Genomic DNA, 25179 nt, shown 5'->3' on the forward strand with positions numbered 1-25179 from the left:
GGCGTTCCGGATGTGGCGTCATTTTTGGCGCCAAAAGCATTTAGGCGCCAAATAATGTGGGCGTCTTATTTGGCGCTGAAAAAATATGGGCGTCACTTTTGTCTCCACATTATTTAAGTCTCATTATTTATTGCTTCTGGTTGCTAGAAGCTTGTTCACTGGCATTTTTTCCCATTCCTGAAACTGTCATTTAAGGAATTTGATTAATTTTGCTTTATATGTTGTTTTTTCTATTACATATTGCAAGATGTCCCACGCTGCAACTGAGTCAGAAGATACTTCTGGAAAATCGCTGCCTGGTGCTGGAGCTATCAAAGCTAAGTGTATCTGCTGTAAACTTTTGGTAGCTGTTCCTCCAACTGTTGTTTGTATTGAATGTCATGACAAACTTGTTAATGCAGATAATATTTCCTTTAGTAAAGTTCCATTACCTGTTGCTGTTCCGTCAACATCTAATACTCAGAGTGTTCCTGATAACATAAGAGATTTTGTTTCTAAATCCATTAAGAAGGCTATGTCTGTTATTCCTCCTTCTAGTAAACATAAAAAGTCTTTTAAAACTTCTCATTGTTCAGATGAATTTTTAAATGAACATCATCATTCTGATTCTGATAGTGGTTCTTCTGGTTCAGAGGATTCTGTCTCAGAGGTTGATGCTGATAAATCTTCATATTTATTTAAAATGGAATTTATTCGTTCTTTACTTAAAGAAGTCCTAATTGCATTAGAAAATGAGGATTCTGGTCCTCTTGATACTAAATCTAAACGTTTAGATATGGTTTTTAAATCTCCTGTAGTTATTCCAGACGTTTTTCCTGTTCCTGGTGCTATTTCTGAAGTAATTTCCAGGGAATGGAATAATTTGGGTAATTCATTTACTCCTTCTAAACGTTTTAAGCAATTATATCCTGTTCCATCTGACAGATTAGAGTTTTGGGACAAAATCCCTAAGGTTGATGGGGCTGTCTCTACTCTTGCTAAGCGTACTACTATTCCTACGGCAGATGGTACTTCCTTTAAGGATCCTTTAGATAGGAAAATTGAATCCTTTCTAAGAAAAGCTTATTTGTGTTCAGGTAATCTTCTTAGACCTGCTATATCTTTAGCGGATGTTGCTGCAGCTTCAACTTTTTGGTTGGAAGCTTTAGCGCAACAAGTAACAGATCATAATTCTCATAGCATTATTATTCTGCTTCAACATGCTAATAATTTTATTTGTGATGCCATCTTTGATATCATTAGAGTTGATGTCAGGTATATGTCTCTAGCTATTTTAGCTAGAAGAGCTTTATGGCTTAAAACTTGGAATGCTGATATGTCTTCTAAGTCTACTCTGCTTTCCCTTTCTTTCCAGGGTAATAAATTATTTGGTTCTCAGTTGGATTCTATTATCTCAACTGTTACTGGAGGGAAAGGAACTTTTTTACCTCAGGATAAAAAGTCTAAAGGTAAATTCAGGTCTAATAATCGTTTTTGTTCCTTTCGTCACAACAAGGAACAAAAGCCTGATCCTTCATCCTCAGGAGCGGTATCAGTTTGGAAACCATCTCCAGTCTGGAATAAATCCAAGCCTTTTAGAAAATCAAAGCCAGCTCCTAAGTCCACATGAAGGTGCGGCCCTCATTCCAGCTCAGCTGGTAGGGGGCAGATTACGTTTTTTCAAAGAAATTTGGATCAATTCCGTTCACAATCTTTGGATTCAGAACATTGTTTCAGAAGGGTACAGAATTGGTTTCAAGATAAGACCTCCTGCAAAGAGATTTTTTCTTTCCCGTGTCCCAGTAAATCCAGCGAAGGCTCAAGCATTTCTGAAATGTGTTTCAGATCTAGAGTTGGCTGGAGTAATTATGCCGGTTCCAGTTCTGGAACAGGGGCTAGGGTTTTATTCAAATCTCTTCATTGTACCAAAGAAGGAGAATTCCTTCAGACCAGTTCTGGATCTAAAAATATTGAATCGTTATGTAAGGATACCAACATTCAAAATGGTAACTGTAAGGACTATCCTGCCTTTTGTTCAGCAAGGGCATTATATGTCTACAATAGATTTACAGGATGCATATCTGCATATTCCGATTCATCCAGATCACTATCAGTTTCTGAGATTCTCTTTCCTAGACAAGCATTACCAGTTTGTGGCTCTGCCGTTTGGCCTAGCAACAGCTCCAAGAATTTTTACAAAGGTTCTCGGTGCCCTTCTGTCTGTAATCAGAGAACAGGGTATTGCGGTATTTCCTTATTTGGACGATATCTTGGTACTTGCTCAGTCTTCACATTTAGCAGAATCTCATACGAATCGACTTGTGTTGTTTCTTCAAGATCATGGTTGGAGGATCAATTTACTAAAAAGTTCATTGATTCCTCAGACAAGGGTAACCTTTTTGGGTTTCCAGATAGATTCAGTGTCCATGACTCTATCTTTGACAGACAAGAGACGTATAAAATTGATATCAGCTTGTCGAAACCTTCAGTCACAATTATTCCCTTCGGTAGCCTTATGCATGGAAATTCTAGGTCTTATGACTGCTGCATCGGACGCGATCCCCTTTGCTCGTTTTCACATGCGACCTCTTCAGCTCTGTATGCTGAACCAATGGTGCAGGGATTACACGAAGATTTCTCAATTAATATCTTTAAAACCGATTGTACGACACTCTCTGACGTGGTGGACAGATCACCATCGTTTAGTTCAGGGGGCTTCTTTTGTTCTTCCGACCTGGACTGTAATTTCAACAGATGCAAGTCTTACAGGTTGGGGTGCTGTGTGGGGGTCTCTGATGGCACAAGGGGTTTGGGAATCTCAGGAGGTGAGATTACCGATCAATATTTTGGAACTCCGTGCAATTTTCAGAGCTCTTCAGTCTTGGCCTCTTCTAAAGAGAGAATCGTTCATTTGTTTTCAGACAGACAATGTCACATCTGTGGCATACATCAATCATCAAGGAGGGACTCACAGTCCTCTAGCTATGAAAGAAGTATCTCGAATTCTGGTTTGGGCGGAATCCAGCTCCTGACTAGTTTCTGCGGTTCATATCCCAGGTATAGACAATTGGGAAGCGGATTATCTCAGTCGCCAAACGTTGCATCCGGGCGAATGGTCTCTTCACCCAGTGGTATTTCTTCAGATTGTTCAAATGTGGGGACTTCCAGAAATAGATCTGATGGCCTCTCATCTAAACAAGAAACTTCCCAGGTATCTGTCCAGATCCAGGGATCCTCAGGCGGAAGCAGTGGATGCATTGTCACTTCCTTGGAAGTATCATCCTGCCTATATCTTTCCGCCTCTATTTCTTCTTCCAAGAGTGATCTCCAAGATTCTGAAGGAATACTCGTTTGTTCTGCTGGTAGCTCCAGCATGGCCTCACAGGTTTTGGTATGCGGATCTTGTCCGGATGGCTTCTTGCCAACCGTGGACTCTTCCGTTAAGACCAGACCTTCTGTCGCAAGGTCCTTTTTTCCATCAGGATCTCAAATCCTTAAATTTAAAGGTATGGAGATTGAACGCTTGATTCTTAGTCAAAGAGGTTTCTCTGACTCTGTGATTAATACTATGTTACAGGCTCGTAAATCTGTATCTAGAGAGATATATTATAGAGTCTGGAAGACTTATATTTCTTGGTGTCTTTCTCATCATTTTTCCTGGCATTCTTTTAGAATTCCGAGAATTTTACAGTTTCTTCAGGATGGTTTAGATAAAGGTTTGTCTGCAAGTTCCTTGAAAGGACAAATCTCTGCTCTTTCTGTTCTTTTTCACAGAAAGATTGCTATTCTTCCTGATATTCATTGTTTTGTACAAGCTTTGGTTCGTATAAAACCTGTTATTAAGTCAATTTCTTCTCCTTGGAGTTTGAATTTGGTTCTGGGGGCTCTTCAAGCTCCTCCGTTTGAACCTATGCATTCATTGGACATTAAATTACTTTCTTGGAAAGTTTTGTTCCTTTTGGCCATCTCTTCTGCCAGAAGAGTTTCTGAATTATCTGCTCTTTCTTGTGAATCTCCTTTTCTGACTTTTCACCAGGATAAGGCGGTGTTGCGAACTTATTTTGAATTTTTACCTAAGGTTGTGAATTCCAACAACATTAGTAGAGAAATTGTGGTTCCTTCATTATGTCCTAATCCTAAGAATTCTAAGGAGAAATCATTGCATTCTTTGGATGTAGTTAGAGCTTTGAAATATTATGTTGAAGCTACTAAGACTTTCCGAAAGACTTCTAGTCTATTTGTTATCTTTTCCGGTTCTAGGAAAGGTCAGAAGGCCTCTGCCATTTCTTTGGCATCTTGGTTGAAATCTTTAATTCATCATGCTTATGTCAAGTCGGGTAAAACTCTGCCTCAAAGGATTACAGCTCATTCTACTAGGTCAGTTTCTACTTCCTGGGCGTTTAGGAATGAAGCTTCGGTTGATCAGATTTGCAAAGCAGCAACTTGGTCTTCTTTGCATACTTTTACTAAATTCTACCATTTTGATGTGTTTTCTTCTTCTGAAGCTGTTTTTGGTAGAAAAGTACTTCAGGCAGCTGTTTCAGTTTGAATCTTCTGCTTATATTTTCAGTTTTTTTCATTATAAAATTTAAATTATTTTGGGTGTGGATTATTTTTCAGCGGAATTGGCTGTCTTTATTTTATCCCTCCCTCTCTAGTGACTCTTGCGTGGAAAGATCCACATCTTGGGTAGTCATTATCCCATACGTCACTAGCTCATGGACTCTTGCTAATTACATGAAAGAAAACATAATTTATGTAAGAACTTACCTGATAAATTCATTTCTTTCATATTAGCAAGAGTCCATGAGGCCCACCCTTTTTGTGGTGGTTATGATTTTTTTGTATAAAGCACAATTATTCCAATTCCTTATTTTTTATGCTTTCGCACTTTTTTCTTATCACCCCACTTCTTGGCTATTCGTTAAACTGATTTGTGGGTGTGATGAGGGGTGTATTTGTAGGCATTTTGAGGTTTAGGAAACTTTGCCCCTCCTGGTAGGAATGTATATCCCATACGTCACTAGCTCATGGACTCTTGCTAATATGAAAGAAATGAATTTATCAGGTAAGTTCTTACATAAATTATGTTTTTCTTGCTCCTCAGATACATTTACAATGCTACACCATGACATTGTGGCAGATAAATGGCTTATCTTCACTGTTAATATGTAATAAGTTTTTTTGCCGATTATATATATATTAATTTTTTTGGCAGCTGTAAGAAAAAAACAAACAAACCTATATTCCGTTGCATTTGCAGTGATTGGAAATATTTCCTGTAAACCCTTCCTTTGGAATATGTCTCAGTTTCATACAATGAAAACTTGCACAGGCAAACTATCACCTAGATTACATTACAGAGAGAGTTTTGCGTTAAACAGTGTTCGAAATGAATGCAACAAAAGTTGCGTTATTTCACCCTCCATAGCACTGCCTTTACGAGTTTCTGAAAAGTCTCCTTGTGCGTGCGATATGGTTGCGTTAAGCTCCATACCACACAAAATCCAAGGGCTGCTTTGAGGTTCCCGTGTACACTTTCCCCATAGACATCAAAGGGGAGAGAGTGTTAGAAAAAAAACTAACACCTGAAGTGCGGAATGGGGATTGCAGTAACGCAACCCCATTGATGTCTATGGGGAAAAAAAGTTACTTTTAAGCCTAACACCTTTACTTAAACCCCAATTCTAAACACCCCTAATCTGCCACCCCGACACTAAATAAAGTTATTAACCCCTAATCTGCTGCCCTGACGTCGCCGACACTAATAATAATTATAACCCCTATTCCGCCGCTCCCTGACATCGCAGCAACTATAATAAAGTTATTAACCCATATTTTGCCGCTCCCCGACATCGCCTCCACTGTAAAAAAAGTTATAAACCCCTATTCCACCGCTCCCCAACATTGCCGCCACTATAATAAAGTTATTAACCCCTATTCTGCCGCTCCCCAACATCGCAGCCACTTTAATAAAGTTATTAAACCCTAAACCTTCGGCCCCCCACATCGCTGCAACTAAATAAACATATTAACCCCTAAACCTTCGGCCCCCACATCACCACTACTAAATAAAACTAATAACCCCTAAACCTCCCGCCCCTCACATCACCACTACTAAATAAACCTATTAACCCCTAAACCGCCAGCCCCCACACATCGCAAAACACTAAATTAAACTATTAACCCCTAAACCTAACACCCCCTAACTTTTAATTAAAATTACAATATAACTATCTTATAATAAATAAAAACTTACCTGTGAAATAAAAAAAATCTAAGTTTAAACTATAAATTAACCTAACATAACTATTCTAATAAAATTAAATAAACTACCAATTAAAAAGTCTCAATTACACATTTAAAAAAACCTAACACTATGAAAAAAACAATCTAAAATTGCAAAAAATAAACACTAAATTACGAAAAATAAAAAACACTAAACTTACAAAAAATAATAAATGAAATTATCAAAAATAAAAACAATTACACCTAATTTAATAGTCCTAAAAAAATAAAAAAGCCCCACCCAAATAAAAAAAACCTAACCTACAATAAACTACCAATAGCCCTTAAAAGGGCTTTTTGTAGGGCATTGCCCTAAAGAAATCAGCTCTTTTACCTGTAAAAAAATATAAAGCCCCCCTACAGTAAAACCCACCACCCAACCAACCCCCCATAATAAAAAAACCTAACTAATAATAAAAAAATGGGTAGCTTAGGTTTTTTTTAGAATTAGGTTTTTTATTTTGGGGGGTTGGTTGGGTGGTGGATTTTACTGTTGGGGGACTTTGTATTTTTTTTACAGGTAAAAGAGCTGTTTAACCCCTTAAGGACCAAGGCCATTTTTCAATTTCTTTCCCTGAAGGACCAGGGCTATTTTTAAATTTCTGCAGTGTTTGTGTTTAGCTGTAATTTTCCTCTTACTCATTTACTGTACCCATACATATTATATACCGTTTTTCTTGCCATTAAATGGACTTTCTAAAGATACCATTATTTTCATCATATCTTATCATTTACTTTAAAAAAATGATAAAATATTAGGAAATTTTTAAAAAAAAAACACTTTTTCTAAATTTGACCCCCACAATCTGTTACACATCTACAATCGCCAAAAAACACCCATGCTAAATAGTTTCTAAATTTTGTCCTGAGTTTAGAAATACCCAATGTTTACATGTTCTTTGCTTTTTTTTTGCAAGTTATAGGGCCATAAATACAACTAGCATTTTGCTATTTCCAAACCATTTTTTTTTTTTCACAATTAGCGCTAGTTACATTAGAACACTAATATCTTTCAGGAATCCCTGAATATCCATTGACATGTATATATTTTTTTTAGAAGACATCCCAAAGTATTGATCTAGGCCCATTTTGGTATATTTCATGCCACCATTTAACCGCCAAAAGCGATCAAATACAAAAAATAGTTCACTTTTTCACAAATTTTTTCACAAACTTTCGGGTTCTCACTGAAATTATTTACAAACAGCTTGTGCAATTATGCCATAAATGGTTGTAAATTTTTCTCTGGGATCCCCTTTGTTCAGAAATAGCAGACATATATGGCTTTGGCGTTGCTTTTTGGTAATTAGAAGGCCGCTAAATGCCACTGTGCACCACACGTGTATTATGCCCAGCAGTGAAGGGGTTAATTAGGGAGCATGTAGGGAGCTTTTTGTGGTAATTTTAGCTTTAGTGTAGTGTAGTAGTATTGATCTAGGCCCATTTTGGTATATTTCATGCCACCATTTCACCGCCAAAATGCGATCAAATTAAATTATTTTTTTAATTTTTCACAATTTTAGGTTTCTCACTGAAATCATTTACTAACAGCTTGTGCAATTATGGCACAAATGGTTGTAAATGCTTCTCTGGGATCTCCTTTGTTCAGAAATAGCAGACATATATGGCTTTGGCGTTGCTTTTTGGTACTTAGAAGGCCGCTAAATGCCGCTGCGCATCACACGTGTATTATGGCTAGCAGTGAAGGGGTTAATTAGGTAGCTTGTAGGGAGCTTGCAGGGTTAATTTTAGCTTTAGTGTAGAGCTCAGCCTCCCACCTCAAACATCAGACCCCCTGATCCCTCCCAAACAGCTCTCTTCCCTCCCCCACTGCACAATTGTCCCCGCTATCTTATGTACTGGCAGCAACTCTGCCAGTACTAAAATAAAAGGTATATTTAGTCTTTTTTTTTTTTTAAATTAAGCATATTTACATATGCTTCTGTGTAGGACCCCCCTTAGCCCCCAACCTGACTGATCCCCCACCAAACAGCTCTCTAACCCTCCCCCTCTGTCTTAATGGGCGCCATCTTGGGTACTGGCAGCTGTCTGCCAGTTCCCAGTTTAGTATAAAATAGTTGCTTTTTTTTATTTTTTCCCCCTTTTCTGTAGTGTAGCTCCCCCCCCACCAAAGACCAACCCCCCACCCCCTCCTAGATAGCTTTGATTTATTTATTTTTTATCTTATAACACCCCTTTCCCCACTTTTATAAAAATATATTTTCTGTAGTGTAGCGGTTCCCTCCCGCTCCTGCCCCGTGCATGCGCCCGCCCGCCGCCTCCCATGCACGCCCCCATCTGCTCCGCCCCGATCCTGCCCCCTCTACATTACCCGGCCCATCGATGGCCGCCCACCCACCTCCCAAGTCGGCTCCCACCCACCAACGATACCGGCCACCGATGTCCGGTGCAGAGAGGGCCACAGAGTGGCTCTCTCTGCATCGGATGGCCAAGGGGTGTTATTGCAGGATGCCTCGATATCGAGGCATCACTGCAATAACCGGAAAGCGGCTGAAAGCAAGCAGGATCGCTTCCAGCCGCTTTAAACCCCTAATGTGGTACAGGGTACATCGCTGGTCTTTTAAGAACAGGTTGTGTGCGACGTACCCTGTACGACTTGCGTCGTTAAGGGGTTAAAGGGACACTGAACCCAATTTTTTTTCTTTTGTGATTCAGATAGAGCATGTAATTTTAAGCAACTTTCTATTTTACACCTATTATAAATTTTTCTTCGTTCTCTTGCTATCTTTATTTGAAAAAGGCATATACGCTTTTTTTTTTTTTTTTTTTTTTTTGGTTCCGAACTCTGGACAGCACTTTTTAGTGCTGGATGAATTTATCCACCAATCAGCAAGGACAACCCAGGTTGTTCACCAAAAATGGGCCGGCATCTTAACTTACATTCTTACATTTCAAACAAAGATACCAAGAGAATGAAGAAAATTTGATAATAGGAGTAAATTAGAAAGTTGCTTAAAATTTCATGCTCTATCTGAATCACGAAAGAAAAAATTTGGGTTCAGTGTCCCTTTAACTTAGGGCAATGCCCTACAAAAGGCCCTTTTAAGGGCTATTGGTAGTTTATTAGACTAGGGTTTTTTTTTTTATTTTGGGGGTGCTATTATATTTTTATAGGGATATTAGATTAAATGTAATTGTTTTAATTTTTGATAATTTCGTTTATTATTTTTGTAAGCTTAGTGTTTTTAAATTTTTAGTAATTTAATGTTTATTATTTTTTGTAATTTTAGATTTAATTTAATATTTTTCATACTGTTAGGTTTTTTAAATTGGTAATTTCGATTTTTTAATTGGTTGTTTTTATAATTTTATTAGAATATTAGGTTAATATATAGTTTAAACTTAGGTTTTCTTTATTTCACAGGTAAGTTTTTATTTATTTTAAGATAGTTATATTGTAATTTTAATTTAAAGTTAGGGGGGTGTTTATGGGTTAATAGTTTAATTTAGTGTTTTGCGATGTGGGGGGCCGGTGGTTTAGGGGTTAATAGGTTTATTTAGTGGTGGAGATGTGGGAGGCCGGGGGTTTAGAGGTTAATAACTTTATTTAGTGGCGGCGATGTCGGGGAGAGGCGGAATAGGGGTTAAAAATCACTATTATAGTGGCGGCGATGTCGGGGTGGGGGGGAATAGGGGTTAATATATTTAAATAGTGTTGGCAATGTGGGTGTGCAGCATATTAGGGTTTAATAACTTTATTGAATAGTTGCGATGTGGGTGGGCGGCAGATTAGGGGTTAATATGTTTTAAATAGTGTTTGCGATGCGGGAGGGTGACGGTTTAAGGGTTAATAAGTTGTTTATGGGTGTTAGTGTACTTTGTAACACTTTAGTTATGAATTTTGTGAAACATTTTTGTTTCGCTAAACCCATAACTACTGGTCTCACAAAGCGGTATGGATCGTGTCGGTATAGGCTGTAATGCAAGTATTTTAGCCTCACGGCACAACCTGTAATACCGGCGCTATGTAAATTCTACGCAAAAACGTAATTTTTTCGAGAGCTGGATTGACGTTGTGTTACAGGCTAAAATGCTTACGGTATAGCTATACCGAGACGACTCCCGATAGCGGCGTTACTGCTTTTACGCTGAAATTGACATATTTTAAGCGTTACAAGCCGCAACGCAAAACTTGTAATCTAGTTGAAATTGCTTTAGGGTCAATTCTTACAAAATATGGTCCTAGCTCCTTGGAAAAAAAATGATCTCTAGAATACTTTATAGGGTATATGTACATATATAAACATTTTTTTTCCATAGGACTTAAAATCTAATAATGATCAAGGTCGCTGAAAGTTCCACTTTTAGGGTAAATTTTTAGAATGGTAAGGGTTTGAGTCTCAGGGGCTGATTTACCAACGCCTGGCGGACATGATACGCTGTTGGCATTTAACATTGCACAAGCAGTTCTTGTGCAATGCCGCCCCCTGCAGATTCACGGCCAATCGGCCGCTAGCAGGGTGTGTCAATAAACCCGATCGCATAGGATCGGACAGATTGATGTCCGCAGCCTCAGAGACAGCGGACCAGTTAAGGAGCAGTGGTCTTAAGATAAATCGGCCCCTTGGTCCTAATCTTTTAAGAGGGCACCTAGGTAAGTATAGTGTGCATGCAGAATGTTTCAGGTTTGAGGCTTCTCTTATTTTTTTTTTTTATGGGTGCGAGAAAGTGCGATTTTTTTAACATTTTCCCTCACTTTCAGGTTGATTATCTCTGGTGTAAAAATTTGAGTTTGAAATTCCATTGGTCACAGAGCTAGAGCTAGTAGAAATCTGCGGAAAAACCTAATTTATTCATTTGAGAATTGACAAGACGTTATATAAGATAACAAATAAAAATGAACAGTATTTATTTTTATTGGGCAAGATTACAAGTCGCCCAGCAAATCTGTTTTTTGCAATTGCGAAAACACCGTGCACATTTTTTTTTCATATTGGGGTTGCGCAGGTATTACAAGTTGCAAAATAACTTATTTTGCATGCTCTGTAACCCGCGTAATCCAAACAGCCAAAATGCGTGTGCGTTCATGTTTTCCTAATCTGTTGCGCAAAGCCCATGACGTATTGTCCTCGAAAAGTGTACTTGAAAATGCGAATATTTCATATTGCAAGAATGTTTTCCTAACGGAATATGTTCTTTTTATTTCTAAATAAATATTTCTCTATATATGTGATGATTTCTGGACAGCTATATCTATTTACTGTATAGCGAGAGATGTATATGAATATTTATATATGTCTAGATATCTCGAGATCTATATAGTGAATATCTCTTTGAAAATCCTTCTGAGATATTGTTTAATGTGCATAAGATTGCAATGTAGAATATTTTCATTATCTCCATGGTTAAACATCTCTATACATATTAATGCATGTTTCTCTATGTATGTGTATTTATGTCAATGTTAATTCCCTTTGTCTGCTTTTATTTTTCTAACCCGAGATCTCCTATCTTTGAGCCCTTATAACTTTTGTGTGCAATATTTTTTTTAAAATAATTTTTAATAGACAGTGTTAATATGAGTGTAAATGTACTTTGTAATGTATTTTTGAAGTGTTTTGTGAAACTCTTATGTCTCCGAAAACTGAACTACAGCTCTTCGAGCACAAAAAGGATTATTGCGTAAAAGGCAATGCATGCGCAATCGAGATTTTTCAAGACTAATATCTGCACAATAAAAATGTATTGCAAAAAGAAGATATCGCAACTTATACCGTTCGACTTTTAATCTTGACCATTATGTTTATGATTGAAATACAATAGCTTATATTTGTAAGTGAGCTCACATTTTACTACATTTGATATTAGCAACAGGAAAGCATGATCTATCATGTTGGTGCAGGCATAAACATAACATTAGAGCAGGAAGACTTGTCTCTACATGTCTGGGTATACTCAAACCTGCAAGGGTATAGACACAGCTTGTCAGTGTGTTGGCTGCATTCTTGAGAGTTAGATGCTAAAAGCTGAAGTGTGTTATATGTATCCAAATATGTAAATACAGTATTCACTTGGGTGTTTTACAAATGAACAGTGTCAAAAACAGTTCTATGGGAGCCGATTTACCAATGTCTGGCAAACATGATACGCTATAGCGTATCATGTGCATACGCTGTCAGCATTTAACATTGCACAAGCAGTTCTGGTGAACTGCTTGTGCAATGCTACCCCCTGCAGATTCGTGGCCACTAGCAGGGGGTGTCAATCAACCCAATAGAATAGGATCGGTGGATTGATGTCCACAGCTTCAGAGGCAGTGGACCAGTTAAGGAGCAGCGGTCTTAAGACCGCTGCTTCATAACTGCTGTTTCCGGTGAACCTAAAGGCTCGCGTGGAAACAGCGGCATCAGGGGCCATTCAACCCTTGATAAATCAGTCCCATGCTGGTGTTTTTATACTTTAATTATTGTGCCTGTGAATATGTTCATTCATGTGTGATGGTAACCTGCAGCAGAGAACCATAACTTGCATTCTCCTGGGATAAAATCAGTAAGTGACTACAGCGCAGAAGAAAAGGAGTAAATGTGTTCAAGTGTAAGATGTGACATTACATCAGTTTATAAGTACCATGAAAACAAATTTCTATTGAAATATCATTGCCTATTTGGTAACAGTTGTTGTAATCCCTTGTTATATCACAACAGACCTATTTCAAAATGACTATGAGAAATTTGATTAGAGTACATATCAAAGGAAAATAACTATCATAATATAAAATGTGCGGCGCCCAATCACCAAAGAGCGCACAGATGCTGAGCCTACCTAGCTATACTTTTCAACAAAGGATACATAAATAATGAAACATATTAGATAACTTAAGTAAAAGGGAAAGTTGTTTAAAATTGTATGTTCTATATGATTCATGAAAGAAAAAAAATGTGGATTTCCTGTCCCTTTAAGTTCTAAAGCTAATAATAAAAATACAAAAATAGCTTGTCCAAAAATAAATAAATACTTAAAAAGTGATATAAAATATATGATACAAAAGTGGTATACTTGTGCAATTGATACACTAACAAAGGATATATGGGGTCCGATTCATCACAGCCTGAATGTGTAAGGCTCGTGGGATACTCCTCTATCAGACCGAACTCGGCCAGTAGTCTTGTTATCCCGTCATCGAGCTGGAAAGATAGGGAATATCCCAGAGCAGAGAATATTAGACAAATGAGGAGAGCGGCAAACACCACAGGCAGGAAAGCACAAGGCAAACTATGAGAATGGTCAGGCAGGCAAGGATCAGTAACAAAAAATCAGTCCAGCAATTCAGGGGTTAACCAGGTAGCGTAGTGAGACAGGCAGAGTTCTGCAACAATGTATCAGTCAGTAATGAAGGGGTTAACCAGATAGCGTAGTGAGACAGGCAGGGATCAGCAACAGTGTATCAGTCCAGCAAACAATCAATCACACCCAGGAGTACACGAAGTAGCACCTATACTTGGGCAGTGATAGATTGCTGCATATTTAAATACCTGAGGATTGGCGCCACAGGATCAGTCGGCATCAGGAGCGTGCGACGATGACGTCAGCGCCGAATGCCTCCAGAGCCGACACAGCCCTAGGCAACAAGCAGTAAGGAGATGCCGTGCCCCTAGCAACGGCCAGAGCGGCGCGGTGTGACAGAATGGGTCCGCATACCCCTGTTTCCGCACGAGCCTTCAGGCTAGCTGGAAATAAGAGTTAAGAAGCAGCAGTCTTAAGACTGCTGCTCCTTAACTCGCTTGCCTCCTCTGAGGCGGCAGACACCAATCCTCCAGATCGCATAGGTTCGGGTTGATTGACACCCCCTACTAGCGGCCGATTGTCTGTGAATATGCAGAGGGGGAATTGCACAAGCAGTTCACCAGAACTGCTTGTGCAATGTTAAATGCAGACAGCATACCTTGAATTCACTATTCAGTGTACGGCGGTGATTGGAAGAAGATTTTCCTCCACGCTCCATGGCTCCGCAATCGCCGGTCTTCAGTTCCGCTGTCCTGGATGAAGAAAGAAGAGGTCCCCGCTTGGAAGAAGATGTCGGCATGGAAGAGGACCTTCTCAACCAGACTTCAGGACCCGTGAGTATCTATTTTGGGCTTTAGTGTTAGGTTTTGTTAAAAAAATTTTTTTGGGGGGTTTAGATTGGGATGGGCAGCAAAAGAGCTGAATGCCCTTTTAAGAGGAATGCCCATACAAATGCCCTTTTCAGGGCAATGGATAGTTTAGGTTTTTTAGTAATAGTTTTTTTATTTTGGGGGGTTTGGTGGGTGGGGAGTTTTTACTGATTTTTATTTTATTGATAATTTAGTTTTTTATTTTCTGTAATATTAGATTTTGTATTTTCTGTAATTTTAGCTTAATTTAAACTTAGGTTTCATTTTTAAATTTTTGCGGGTTAGACCGTTTTTTTTTTATTTTTATATATTTTTTTTAGATTAGGTATGGGCAGCAAAAGAGCTGAATGCCCTTTTAAGGGCAATGCCCATACAAATGCCCTTTTCAGGGCAGTGGATAGTTTAGGTTTTTTAGTGTTAGGTTTATTTATTTTGGGGGGTTTGGTGGGTGGTGGGTTTTACTGTTAGAGGGGACTTAGAAATTTTGGTAACTGCAATGCCCTACAAAAAGCCCTATTGGTAGTTTAGCATTAGATTAGGGGGTGTTTTTAATTTGGGGGGCTTTTTTATTTTCATAGGGATTAGGTTTTATTTATTTTTTGGGGGGTTTAAGACAGGTTTTTTTTTCTTTTAATTGTTTTTTTTAGATTAGGGATGGACAGCAAAAGAGCTGAATGCCCTTTTAATGGCAATACCCATACAAATGCCCTTTTCATGACAATGGATAGTTTAGGTTTTTTAGTGTTAGTTTTTTATTTTGGGGGTTTGGTGGGTTTGGTGGGTAACTGCAAAAGAGCTGTTTAACTTAGGGCAATGCCCCACACAAAGCCCTTTTAAGGGCTATTGGTAGTTTAGCATTAGAATAGGGGGTGTTTTTATTTTGGGGGGGTATTTTCATAGGGATTAGGTTTAATTTTTTTATTTTTGATCATTTGTTTATTTTTTCTGTAGTTCTATTTTTTATTTTTTTTTATTTACAACACATAGACTGCCCTCTGGGCAGGCTTACCAATACCAACTAGTGTTTTGAATAAACATAATTTAGAATATCTAGAACCTTGTGTCACCATACAGTAATGGATATTCAACGAAGACAAACCTCATCCTGTACAGTGAGGTTTAGAACTTGTTTTCTTTTTTTTTTAAATCTTGTAACTTAGAGGTTTTACGATTTGCAGATAAATACAATATAAGAACTGTTAAAAATCCGATTTTATAAATGAAAGAAATTGTGGCCACTTTCTTCTTATAGAAATCAATTTTCAGCAGTGTTCTTCTGGAATTTAGTTTAAAAGAACTACACTGTAACCCATCCTATATAATAAAAGGCAAGGTATGTTTGTCTGAAGCTGTCATGCACAGTAGAGACTGCGCGAGAACAAACATACCTGGCCATTGACACCATAAAGAAGGATCAGTCAGCGAGGATAAGGCAGCAGAGAGGATGGGCAGGAGCAGGGGTGTCGGGGGGGGGAGGTGTCTGGGCAGGAGCAGACATAGAGGGGGCGTAGTCGGGCAGGAGCGGGAGTGGTCGAGGGGGTGGGTCCGCTGCACTGTAGAAAATGGCCGAGTACATGGGCTTTAGGACTAGTTATCCATAAAAGACACAATGTTAATGAGATGACATTTTCTGACCTTAAAGGGACACTCAGGTTAAATTAAATTTTCATGATTCAGATACAGCATGTAATTTTAAACAACTTTCCAATTTACTTCCATTAAAAAAAATGTGCACAGTCTTTTATATTTACAATTTTTTTTTTTTTTTTATAATAATTTTTATTGAGGAATATTCAAAGGCATACAATAGTCATAAAAACATGTTCTTACATTGTATGTCACATACAGTAAGGTTTAGTGTTACATGAATGAAAAGACAAACACAGGAAATAAACATAAGTGTAACAATTTACATATCATGCAACCATGATATACATAGAATGCCAAACAGTGAGATGCCTTTTAAATAAAATACTAGGCCACCCTTGGACCATCACAAGCATTGAGATAAAAGAAGGCATGTGCAAACGAAGGAGACCACTTGTGGATCTCGCTAGTAAACCTCAGTTTTTTATAATTTTATCTCATTTGTTCCTGAGGCTCTGAGGATTTTCGTAACATAAAACAAGGGGGGTAGAAACTGGGAGTAATAATACAACCTCAGGGCTACTCATAGGATATGTGAATCATTAAAGTAGGTAAGGAAAATGTTGTGATCTAAATGTTTGTTAAAGTATGGCATAGGCAAGATAAGCCATATAGATAGCCCTCCAACTTCCGGAGGTACCTTACAGGAGGGTGGGGGGGGGAGGTGGTAAGTAAGATAAGGTTTGTGTAACTTATGCGATATACCATGAGTAGGGATGTGAGAGTAATAAGGCAGGTCCAGCCTACCCTAAAAACCTATTCACTATTATTATATGATAAGCCTGAAAATCACAATGTAGCCTTATTAGGCTCATAGGTTAAACTATAGCACAAGTTCTATCTACTATTTAAATGGTTTGGAAGGGTCTATTGCAGAGAGGGAAGAAGACACATAGACACAGATAACCTAGTAGAGTTAGCGGCCTGCAAGGATTAACCAAGACCCCCAGCATGGGATGTAGGGAATCATGATACGTATGGCTCACCACCTCGGCCGCCGGCGGTGTCACCATACAAGACCAGTAAGCAGGGGCAGTAAACAGATAGATCCACCAACCAAGGAATACAAAACACGTATATAACCTACCCCTGGTCTGAAACGCTAGAGGAGCATTGGTGTTGGGGTTAAGCAGTGGTAAAGTGAGAAAATTAGGTTATAAGCAGGTATACAGTCATTCCTTTGCAAAGGTCAATTTAAAATAAAGAGCAAGGTAGTCGTAATGGGCTCTTAGGGGTACTCTTAATGGATATGACCTAAATTATATTTTGCATGTGCTAGTAGTAGTATCTAACTATAGGAGAGGAAGGTGGGAAGTGTAAGTGGACCTGTATAAATATAGTGAATGAACACTTACGCTGTTAAATAATATTAACATTAGAGGGGTTCTTTCTAGAATTGAATAATGTAGTAAGATATATGGGTATAGTGCAATAATCGGTAGGTATAGAAGCATACATGGTAAACAGAATGCAATAATCAATGTATATGTGTAAACATATATGGTAAACAGCGAATAGCAACCAAGAGATCACCACTTAAATAATAAGAAAACAAAGTAGAATATATAGGTATGGTGCAGTATATAAAACATGGTGACTTAGAATAGGATGGCAATTAGTATGTCAAACATTAGATGCAGTAACGGGGCCATTCCTTTGCTGGCATAATTTGAGATATGGATATGGTATAAAATTTATTATGCGATATGGGCAAGATAAACCGCACAAAGAATTCTCCTAAATTGGGAGGCTTATTGTGGGGGGAGAAGGGGGGGAGGTGGGAGTTAGAATAAAGTAGATAATTAAATGGTAAATATGTTCCATATAATGGTATCCATATGTTTGATTAACTAGTGGGCTTATTGACCTTTAGGCATTGCTTCCAACAAATATATATTAATTTGGAACATCAGTATGTCTTGTATGAGCAACCTGAACTCTGGCCCATATGGGATGAAAACATATAAACTGACATGCAACAAAATAAATCTCAAAGTGCTGGTTATCTGAGCGGTATTTTAAACAAGGACCCGCCACGTGTAATGCATGAAAGCCTAGCAGCCTCTTAAATACGAGTGGGGACTTTAAGAGGAAATTAAGACTACCGTCGGGCAAGGGCCCTTTGCCCAGCGGCAGTAAACGTAAAACTGTTTCAATCCCATTCAGGTATTAATTATAAGCAGTAATTATATAAGAGGCTTAACCCTAATCAAGGTTAATCCTGTTATACTGCAGCTAGATTATTATATCCTATGTCCTAGGACTGTAAACACTTATGAGCACAATAAAGGAAAGCAGAAAATATTCATATTAAAGTTATGTCCAGCGCCCCATGGGAAAATAGGAACATATAAAAATAAACAGTATGACATAGGTAATCGGGTAATAACTTTAGAGTATATAATAAAATATTTGAGGATCAGGACTTATCAACCATCAGAAACAGCCAAGCACAATGGTAAAGTTCTTTGTCCGAGTTTGTGTTCATTCTTATCAGTCTGCAGCCTGCGTGTAGAATACAGCAGTGGGCCGATAAATTAAAGGGAGAAATATGAAGGAAAATGGAGCATTATATAGCTCAAAAACTTAGCGGGCCACAGTTATCACATAAGTAAAAGTAAGTGTCAGTGTGGTAACGCAGGGCTCCAATATGAGAAATATGTCACCCAATGCCAGAGCGTAAGTTTATGCCTGCTATTTGTATGGACCATACTGACCAGCTGTGCGCTGCTCCCATCATTTGAGCTTCCACCTGGAGGTCTAACACAGTAGGGAGCCGGATCAGTTTAGCGTTGCGGATGCTCCAGGGCTCACATGCGGACTCCTCTAAGGTGTATGGCGCCTGTAGCTCAGCACCGCTCCACTCTGCAAGTTCCGATGGCGCGCCAGTGCAAGGGGTATATCCAAGTAGACAAGGGCTCCTAGGAGCAAGAGGTAGACAAGGGTTGCGGTGGCTCATATTCATCCAGCTCCGGTTCTGAGTCTTCTGATGTGGCTCAGCATAGTAAAACGGAGTTTCCGCTGTGGGGTTATGATTATCGGCGTCTGTGTTAAACATGCCGCCACTCGTTTTGCATATGTCCAGGCCAGGATCTAACGGAGTTAGGGTGATATGCGTAGCGGTTGTTTTAGCAGAGACCCTGATCAGCTGAGTCTCTAGGAACCGGTAGGATGCCTCGATGTAGCTCAGAGCTATTGCCTCCCAATCTACAGCCGCCGCCATTTTAGATAAGTAGATTCTTCTTGCCTGCTTTTTCCCGTGGGGAGACCAGTGGCACTACTGACGGTAAGGCTTCTGAGATTGTCTCAGCAGGTCAGTTCAGTTCAGTAAGCTGGAAATATTCAAAAGCTGAAATGCGGTACAATTAAACTGCTAGTTCCGTTACCGCCGCTACTTAATTTTCAACAGCTGCGCCACCAGACTGTATCTTCTGGGCCACGCTGTGAGGCTTAAGTCAGGGTTAAATGAGGTATGCAGGTGCCCAGGCTTGGTTAGTAGGCAGCTTTGTAGTTGAGAGACACAGCTGCACTTAGTCTTGCTGTAAAATCAAACTTTAGATCGTGGTATAACTCCAAAATACAGACTTTAGAGTCAGAGCTCTTGCAGCATGCGACCTGCCATGTAGGTAGTTGGCTCCGCCCCCCCCATATTTACAATTTTTGAGTCACCAGATCCTACTGAGCATGTGCAAGAATTCACAGACTATACGTATATGCATTTGTGATTGGCTGATTGCCATCACATGGTACAAGGGGAGTGGAAATATACATAACTTTGAAATTTGTTATAAACAAATCTACTACTCATTTGAAGTTCAGACTAAGTGCTATTGCATTGTCTTGTTATCTTGCATTTGTTGATTATGCAAATCTAATGTGTTGACTGGTCCTTTAAAAGTCCTTGGTTTAAAGGTGTTAAATAAGGAGAGACTATTTTTAAAGCTAAAAAGCGATGGCTGTACAAGTCTACAGTTTAGCAGATTATTATATCATGCCTTCCAGTTACAAATAATAAAAAATACAAATATAGGGGTCAATTTCATTATTTCCTTCAGGAAACTATCAAACTATTTTCTGTCCAACATAGCTGAGGTTGACAATTCCTATAAAATTTGATCTTCATTTCACCACATCAGCACTGTTAAAGGGACAGTCTACACCAGAATTTTTATTGTTTTAAAAGATAGATAATCCCTTTATTACCCATTTCCCAGTTTTGCATAACCAACACAGTTATAATAATATACTTTTAACCTCTGTGATTATCTTGTATCTAAGCCTCTGCAAACTGCCCCTTTTTTCAGTTCTTTTGACAGACTTGCAGTCTAGCCAATCAGTGCCTGCTCCCAGATTACTTCACGTGCACGAGCACAGTGTTATCTATATGAAATATGTGAACTAACACCCTCTAGTGGTGAAAAACTGTTAAACTGCAATCTGAAAGAGGTGGGCTTCAAGGTCTAAGAAATTAGCATATGAACCTCCTAGGTTAAGCTTTCAACTAATAATGCCAAGAGAACAAAGCAAAATTGGTGATAAAAGTAAATTGGAAAATTGTTTAAAATGACATGCTCTATCTGAATCATGAAAGTTTATTTTGGCCTAGACTGTACCTTTAAATGATAAAACCAATAAAGTACAGAGAAAAAAAAAAAAGATTTTTAACTATGTAACAAACTTTAACATGGTGGATTTGTGGTGGTTTTTACATCGCATCTCATCCCTATTGATTTCACAGCCAATCACTAACTTTGACAACATGTCCAACTTGCAACATTGCTCTGCACTATAAAAACATTGAGACTCAATTTACAGATACTCATCAGATTACATAGGACATCATCCAGCTTCATTAGATTCAAAGTCAAAGAACATCAATTTCTTACTAAGCGACTAGGATCTTAAACGTCCGCAGTGTACAGTGGAGGCAGTGAGGAAAATATCAGGGGTAGGAACAGTGAGGGAACAAGGGCCACTCAAAAGGGGTACACAGGGGGTCAAAAAGATAGTCCAGGGGGAGTCCAAGCACAGCCTATAGAATGGTTAAAGAGGTAGACCACAGGGAAGAAAATTATTTAATTAAGTCTTTATTAAAACATCAACTGACAAAAAGTTTTGAATCACCATTACACTTCCATTAAACAAGTTCCCTGAATTTTGTATGTTTGAGTGAGAACAGAAGTTTTTACCACTTATATAAATATGTAAAAAATAAAAAGTGCCCGGACGTATATGTCAACAATACACAAATAGTCATAATTAGAAATTCACTGCATGTGAATATAAAATTGTTTATGAAAAAGCTGAAATTCAACATTGATTCAAAATGAATATAGTTCATGTTCTTTTCTTTGTTTATAATCAGTCTGTTATAAATTATAGAAGATAAATAGTAGTTTTGCCATAGAACTGTCCAGTGTCTAAATTTTACAAATAAAATTATTTGGCTGTTGTGAAAGTATTATTGGCTTCATTATGTTTTACAAGTGCACAATTTTTTTTTCCTATCATATACTCTACCCCTATTTTTATTTAATCTTCAGGTCAGCAACCTGGGTGTTTTTTTTAAAAAAAAAATAGCATCTCAAAAACAATGCTTAGCAACTCTGACCTGATAGTAAAAAAGACTTGTTTTAAAGATTAACCTGTGATTGACACATCAAATATATTTCAATATATTTACTAACCGATTAATTGACATCTGTGTCAGGATCCTATTTTTAGTTAAAGTGATGGTAAACTTGATTGTTAAGGGAGATATCAGTGTAACTATCATATAAATCCAACCCCGCTTTCATTCATGATTCTACCACTCCTCCTCCCGGCGCCGATCTACACTTTTTTTTCCCGTGAAGTTTCTTCTTCTAGCCAATTGATTTTCTGGTCTTTAGGTGATGGAGTCAGGGATCCTAAATAAAAAAAAAAAAAAAAAAGATGCGCATGTGGAATTGATCCAAATGGTGTGCTGTGTAGGGAGTTGGCCGCCTAAAAGCCAGAAAATCTATTGGCTGGATGAAAAAATATCACAGAAAACAAAAAAGGTATAGACTGGCACTGCGAGGAGTGATGTGAGTAAATTCGGAGCGATTAGCAGTAAGAGCACTTTTATTTAGAAAAAAAAAACATGAATGGAAGTCGGGGTTGGATTTATAACATAGTTACACTGATATGTTCCATAACAATCGAGTTTACGATTTTATTATATTTTCTTTTAATGGTTTTTGACTATAGCTTATTTATATATTGAAATAAATTTGGATTCTTTATTACCTTAATAATATATCATACTTCAGAATTAAATATATTTTATATTAATATTTACCGGCACCTTTTATAGTAAGCATAATTCTTAACTATATACAGTATATATATATATATATATATATATATATATATATATATCTTATTTATATATTAAAATAAATTTGAATTTTTTATTACCTTAATAATATATCATACTTCATAATTAAATATATTGTATATTAATATTTACAGGCACCTTTTATTGTAAGAATAATTCTTAACTATATATATATACAGTATATATATATATATATTTTTATATATTATATTTCAGGCTCGCCAGAAACAGCAGTTATGACCGCTGCTCCATAACTTGTCCACTGCCTCTGAGGCTGCGGTTCTTCAATCCGCCTTATCCTATACGATCGGGCTGATTGACACCACCTGCTAGCGGCCGCGAATCTGCAAGGGGTGACATTGCATAAGCAGTTCTGGTGAACTGCTTGTGCAATGATAAATGCCAACAGCGTATGCTGTCGGCATTCAGCGATGTCTGTCGGACATGATATGCTAAAGCGTATAATGTCGGGCAGACATTGATAAATCTACCCCTATGTGTGTTCTACAGCTCTTTTTTAATTTTCTTTTACATATAAAGGACATTTTGGCACATATTACAAAATAGAGGATGCTGAAAAGTCCATTAATGACACCATACAAACTAAGAGTCGATAATGGGCTTATTGTAACTTGAGAACAATTTATATTTTTTTGGGCCCCTCTGGCTTCAATGGGAGCCAAAAAACTAATGGGAAAAAAACTGAAAGAGTTGTAAACTGTCACATGGTGTAGTCTTTTTTCCCCAGAAATTATGTCACATGGTATTATCTTTTTCAGCAATTATTGTAATGTCTTTTGGCCTGCTGAAAATGCTACTAAATATTCAACGTTTTTCTGTAAAGATAAGAATAAATGTATTTGACCTTAGCATACTCGGTTTGTACCTCAGGCTTTTTCTTTCCTGAAAAAAAAAAAAAAGGATCATGTTAAGTCTTTTTATTGATAGTTGTATTTTATGCTATAATAAACACAAGCCTTTAAAGCATTAAAACAAAAGAAGTTTTATCCAAGAAAGAATATCTATTAAAAAACAATTATATTTCAAAAAGATATTTAACATTTTGTGATTGCAATATAAAATGTCCAATTATATGTAGTTAAAATTGCAATATAATTTGACTATTTTGTCCATTTTTTCTGTAAGTCCAATAATTTCCTTTATTTTGAAACCCAGGTTTCGCCTATCTAATCTCCTCTGTTGAGGACAATTAAGGACAGATAAATTGAGCACATGATGGCTGTGTGGGATGTAGCAAAGTTTGTTATTAGTGCCTTTGGGCAAGTATACGTTTGTGTTTCGCACAATATACATATATAGGCCTAAGTAAAGAAAGTAAAACATATGTGGTCTCTTATCTAATGTCGAGGTCTAGTATTTATGTTCATGCATGCCCAGGCATACAAAAACTTTAATCCTACTGCTGACCGAACAGCGGTTGCACCAAAGTAGGAAAGTATGGGCACATGTACATGTTTGCATCACATTGGCATTGCAAGTAAGCCTAAACATAATCCAAACACAAATTCTTCAGTGATTGGTGATTCTGATGTCCAGGTATCAGAGTCCTTGTTTCCCAACTGTCCCTATGGAATCTCCTAGCTTTCTCCTGCTTTTTACTTCCTTGCATTGCTTTGCTACCTATGTCCTCTGGCAACCTGATCCCTGGTACTCTGTCTGGCTTTGGCTTCTGATTTTGACTCTTGGATGACTCCTTTGTGCACACTGATTCCTTGACTTGACCTTTGCATTACTTTAGCTTCTTGAGCTCAGCTGATTCCACTATTCGGACTGATTCCCTGGCTTTATGTCGGCTTCCATCTGACTCTGAGGTTGAACTTGCTGGGCTTCATCTCCATAGACCCAATGTTAAAAGGACTGTCAGATCTTGCAATGTGTCTGCCGGGCTAAATGTTATAAAAAGTGGGCAGACTCTTGCTGTCCTGACAAGGGGGGATGTGCCTTCTATAGGAGCAAGGTGAACATACACAGGTATTAGGTAAGTATGCTTGCTCTCTGGAGAAAGGTGAGCATACACAGGCACAAGGTAAGTATGTTTGGTCTCAGAAGCAAGGTGAGCATATGCAGATACAAGGTAAGTATGCTTGTTCTCTGGAACAAGGTGAGCACATGCAGGTGCAATGTAAGTATGTTTGGTCTCAGGAGCAAGGTGAGCATATGCAGGTACAATGTAAGTATGTTTGGTCTGTCAGTATATTTATGAAAATCTTAGCAGTGCTATCCAAATAATATATATAAGTTTATGGCAGGGTTATAAACACAATACAAAGAAATAGAAACCCTAATTAACCATGCATCTACTAGACCATACAATTAATATAAATATCTGAATTCTTCTATTTAGTTAATATCCATAAACATATTGAACTATATTTGCAATAAAAGGAAACTAAATAAAAGTTTATATGCGTTAGAACCAACTCTTAAGATATGCTATTCTTCTTACAAAACCCAGAACAATATACCTTCACAATTCAGCCTTATTTATTTAACACAATGGGACTAAAAACCTTTAACATCCAAGCAATACAATTCTAAACAGTGTTTATAAAACAATAGGATAAAATATATATTCTGCTATTTAACTGTAATTTATCCTAATACAAAATTAACCGACAATATCAGAACTTGTATAGATGAGTTACTTAGCCAATTCAGACACAGATTTGAACAATACCTAGGCTTATAACTACCAATTTAAAATACAATATACTTCACCAATTTTGAACCAATTCGTAGCGGTCTTTAGGTCATCTCATTTGAAAGAAG

The 25179-nt window shown here is 37.8% G+C and overlaps 1 protein-coding gene across 1 annotated transcript in view; it reads right to left on the minus strand.

Annotated features, from left to right (window-relative positions):
• Positions 1-25179, minus strand: part of LOC128665245 (SLAM family member 5) — a 316692-nt gene that overhangs the window by 1980 nt on the left and 289533 nt on the right. The window contains exon 5 of the mRNA XM_053719918.1: positions 23276-23292. Within this exon, the coding sequence (XP_053575893.1) occupies positions 23276-23292 (17 nt within the window). The remainder of the gene's footprint in view (positions 1-23275; positions 23293-25179) is intronic.

Source organism: Bombina bombina, chromosome 1 (assembly GCF_027579735.1).
Source record: "Bombina bombina isolate aBomBom1 chromosome 1, aBomBom1.pri, whole genome shotgun sequence".
Classification (NCBI taxonomy): Eukaryota; Metazoa; Chordata; class Amphibia; order Anura; family Bombinatoridae; genus Bombina; species Bombina bombina.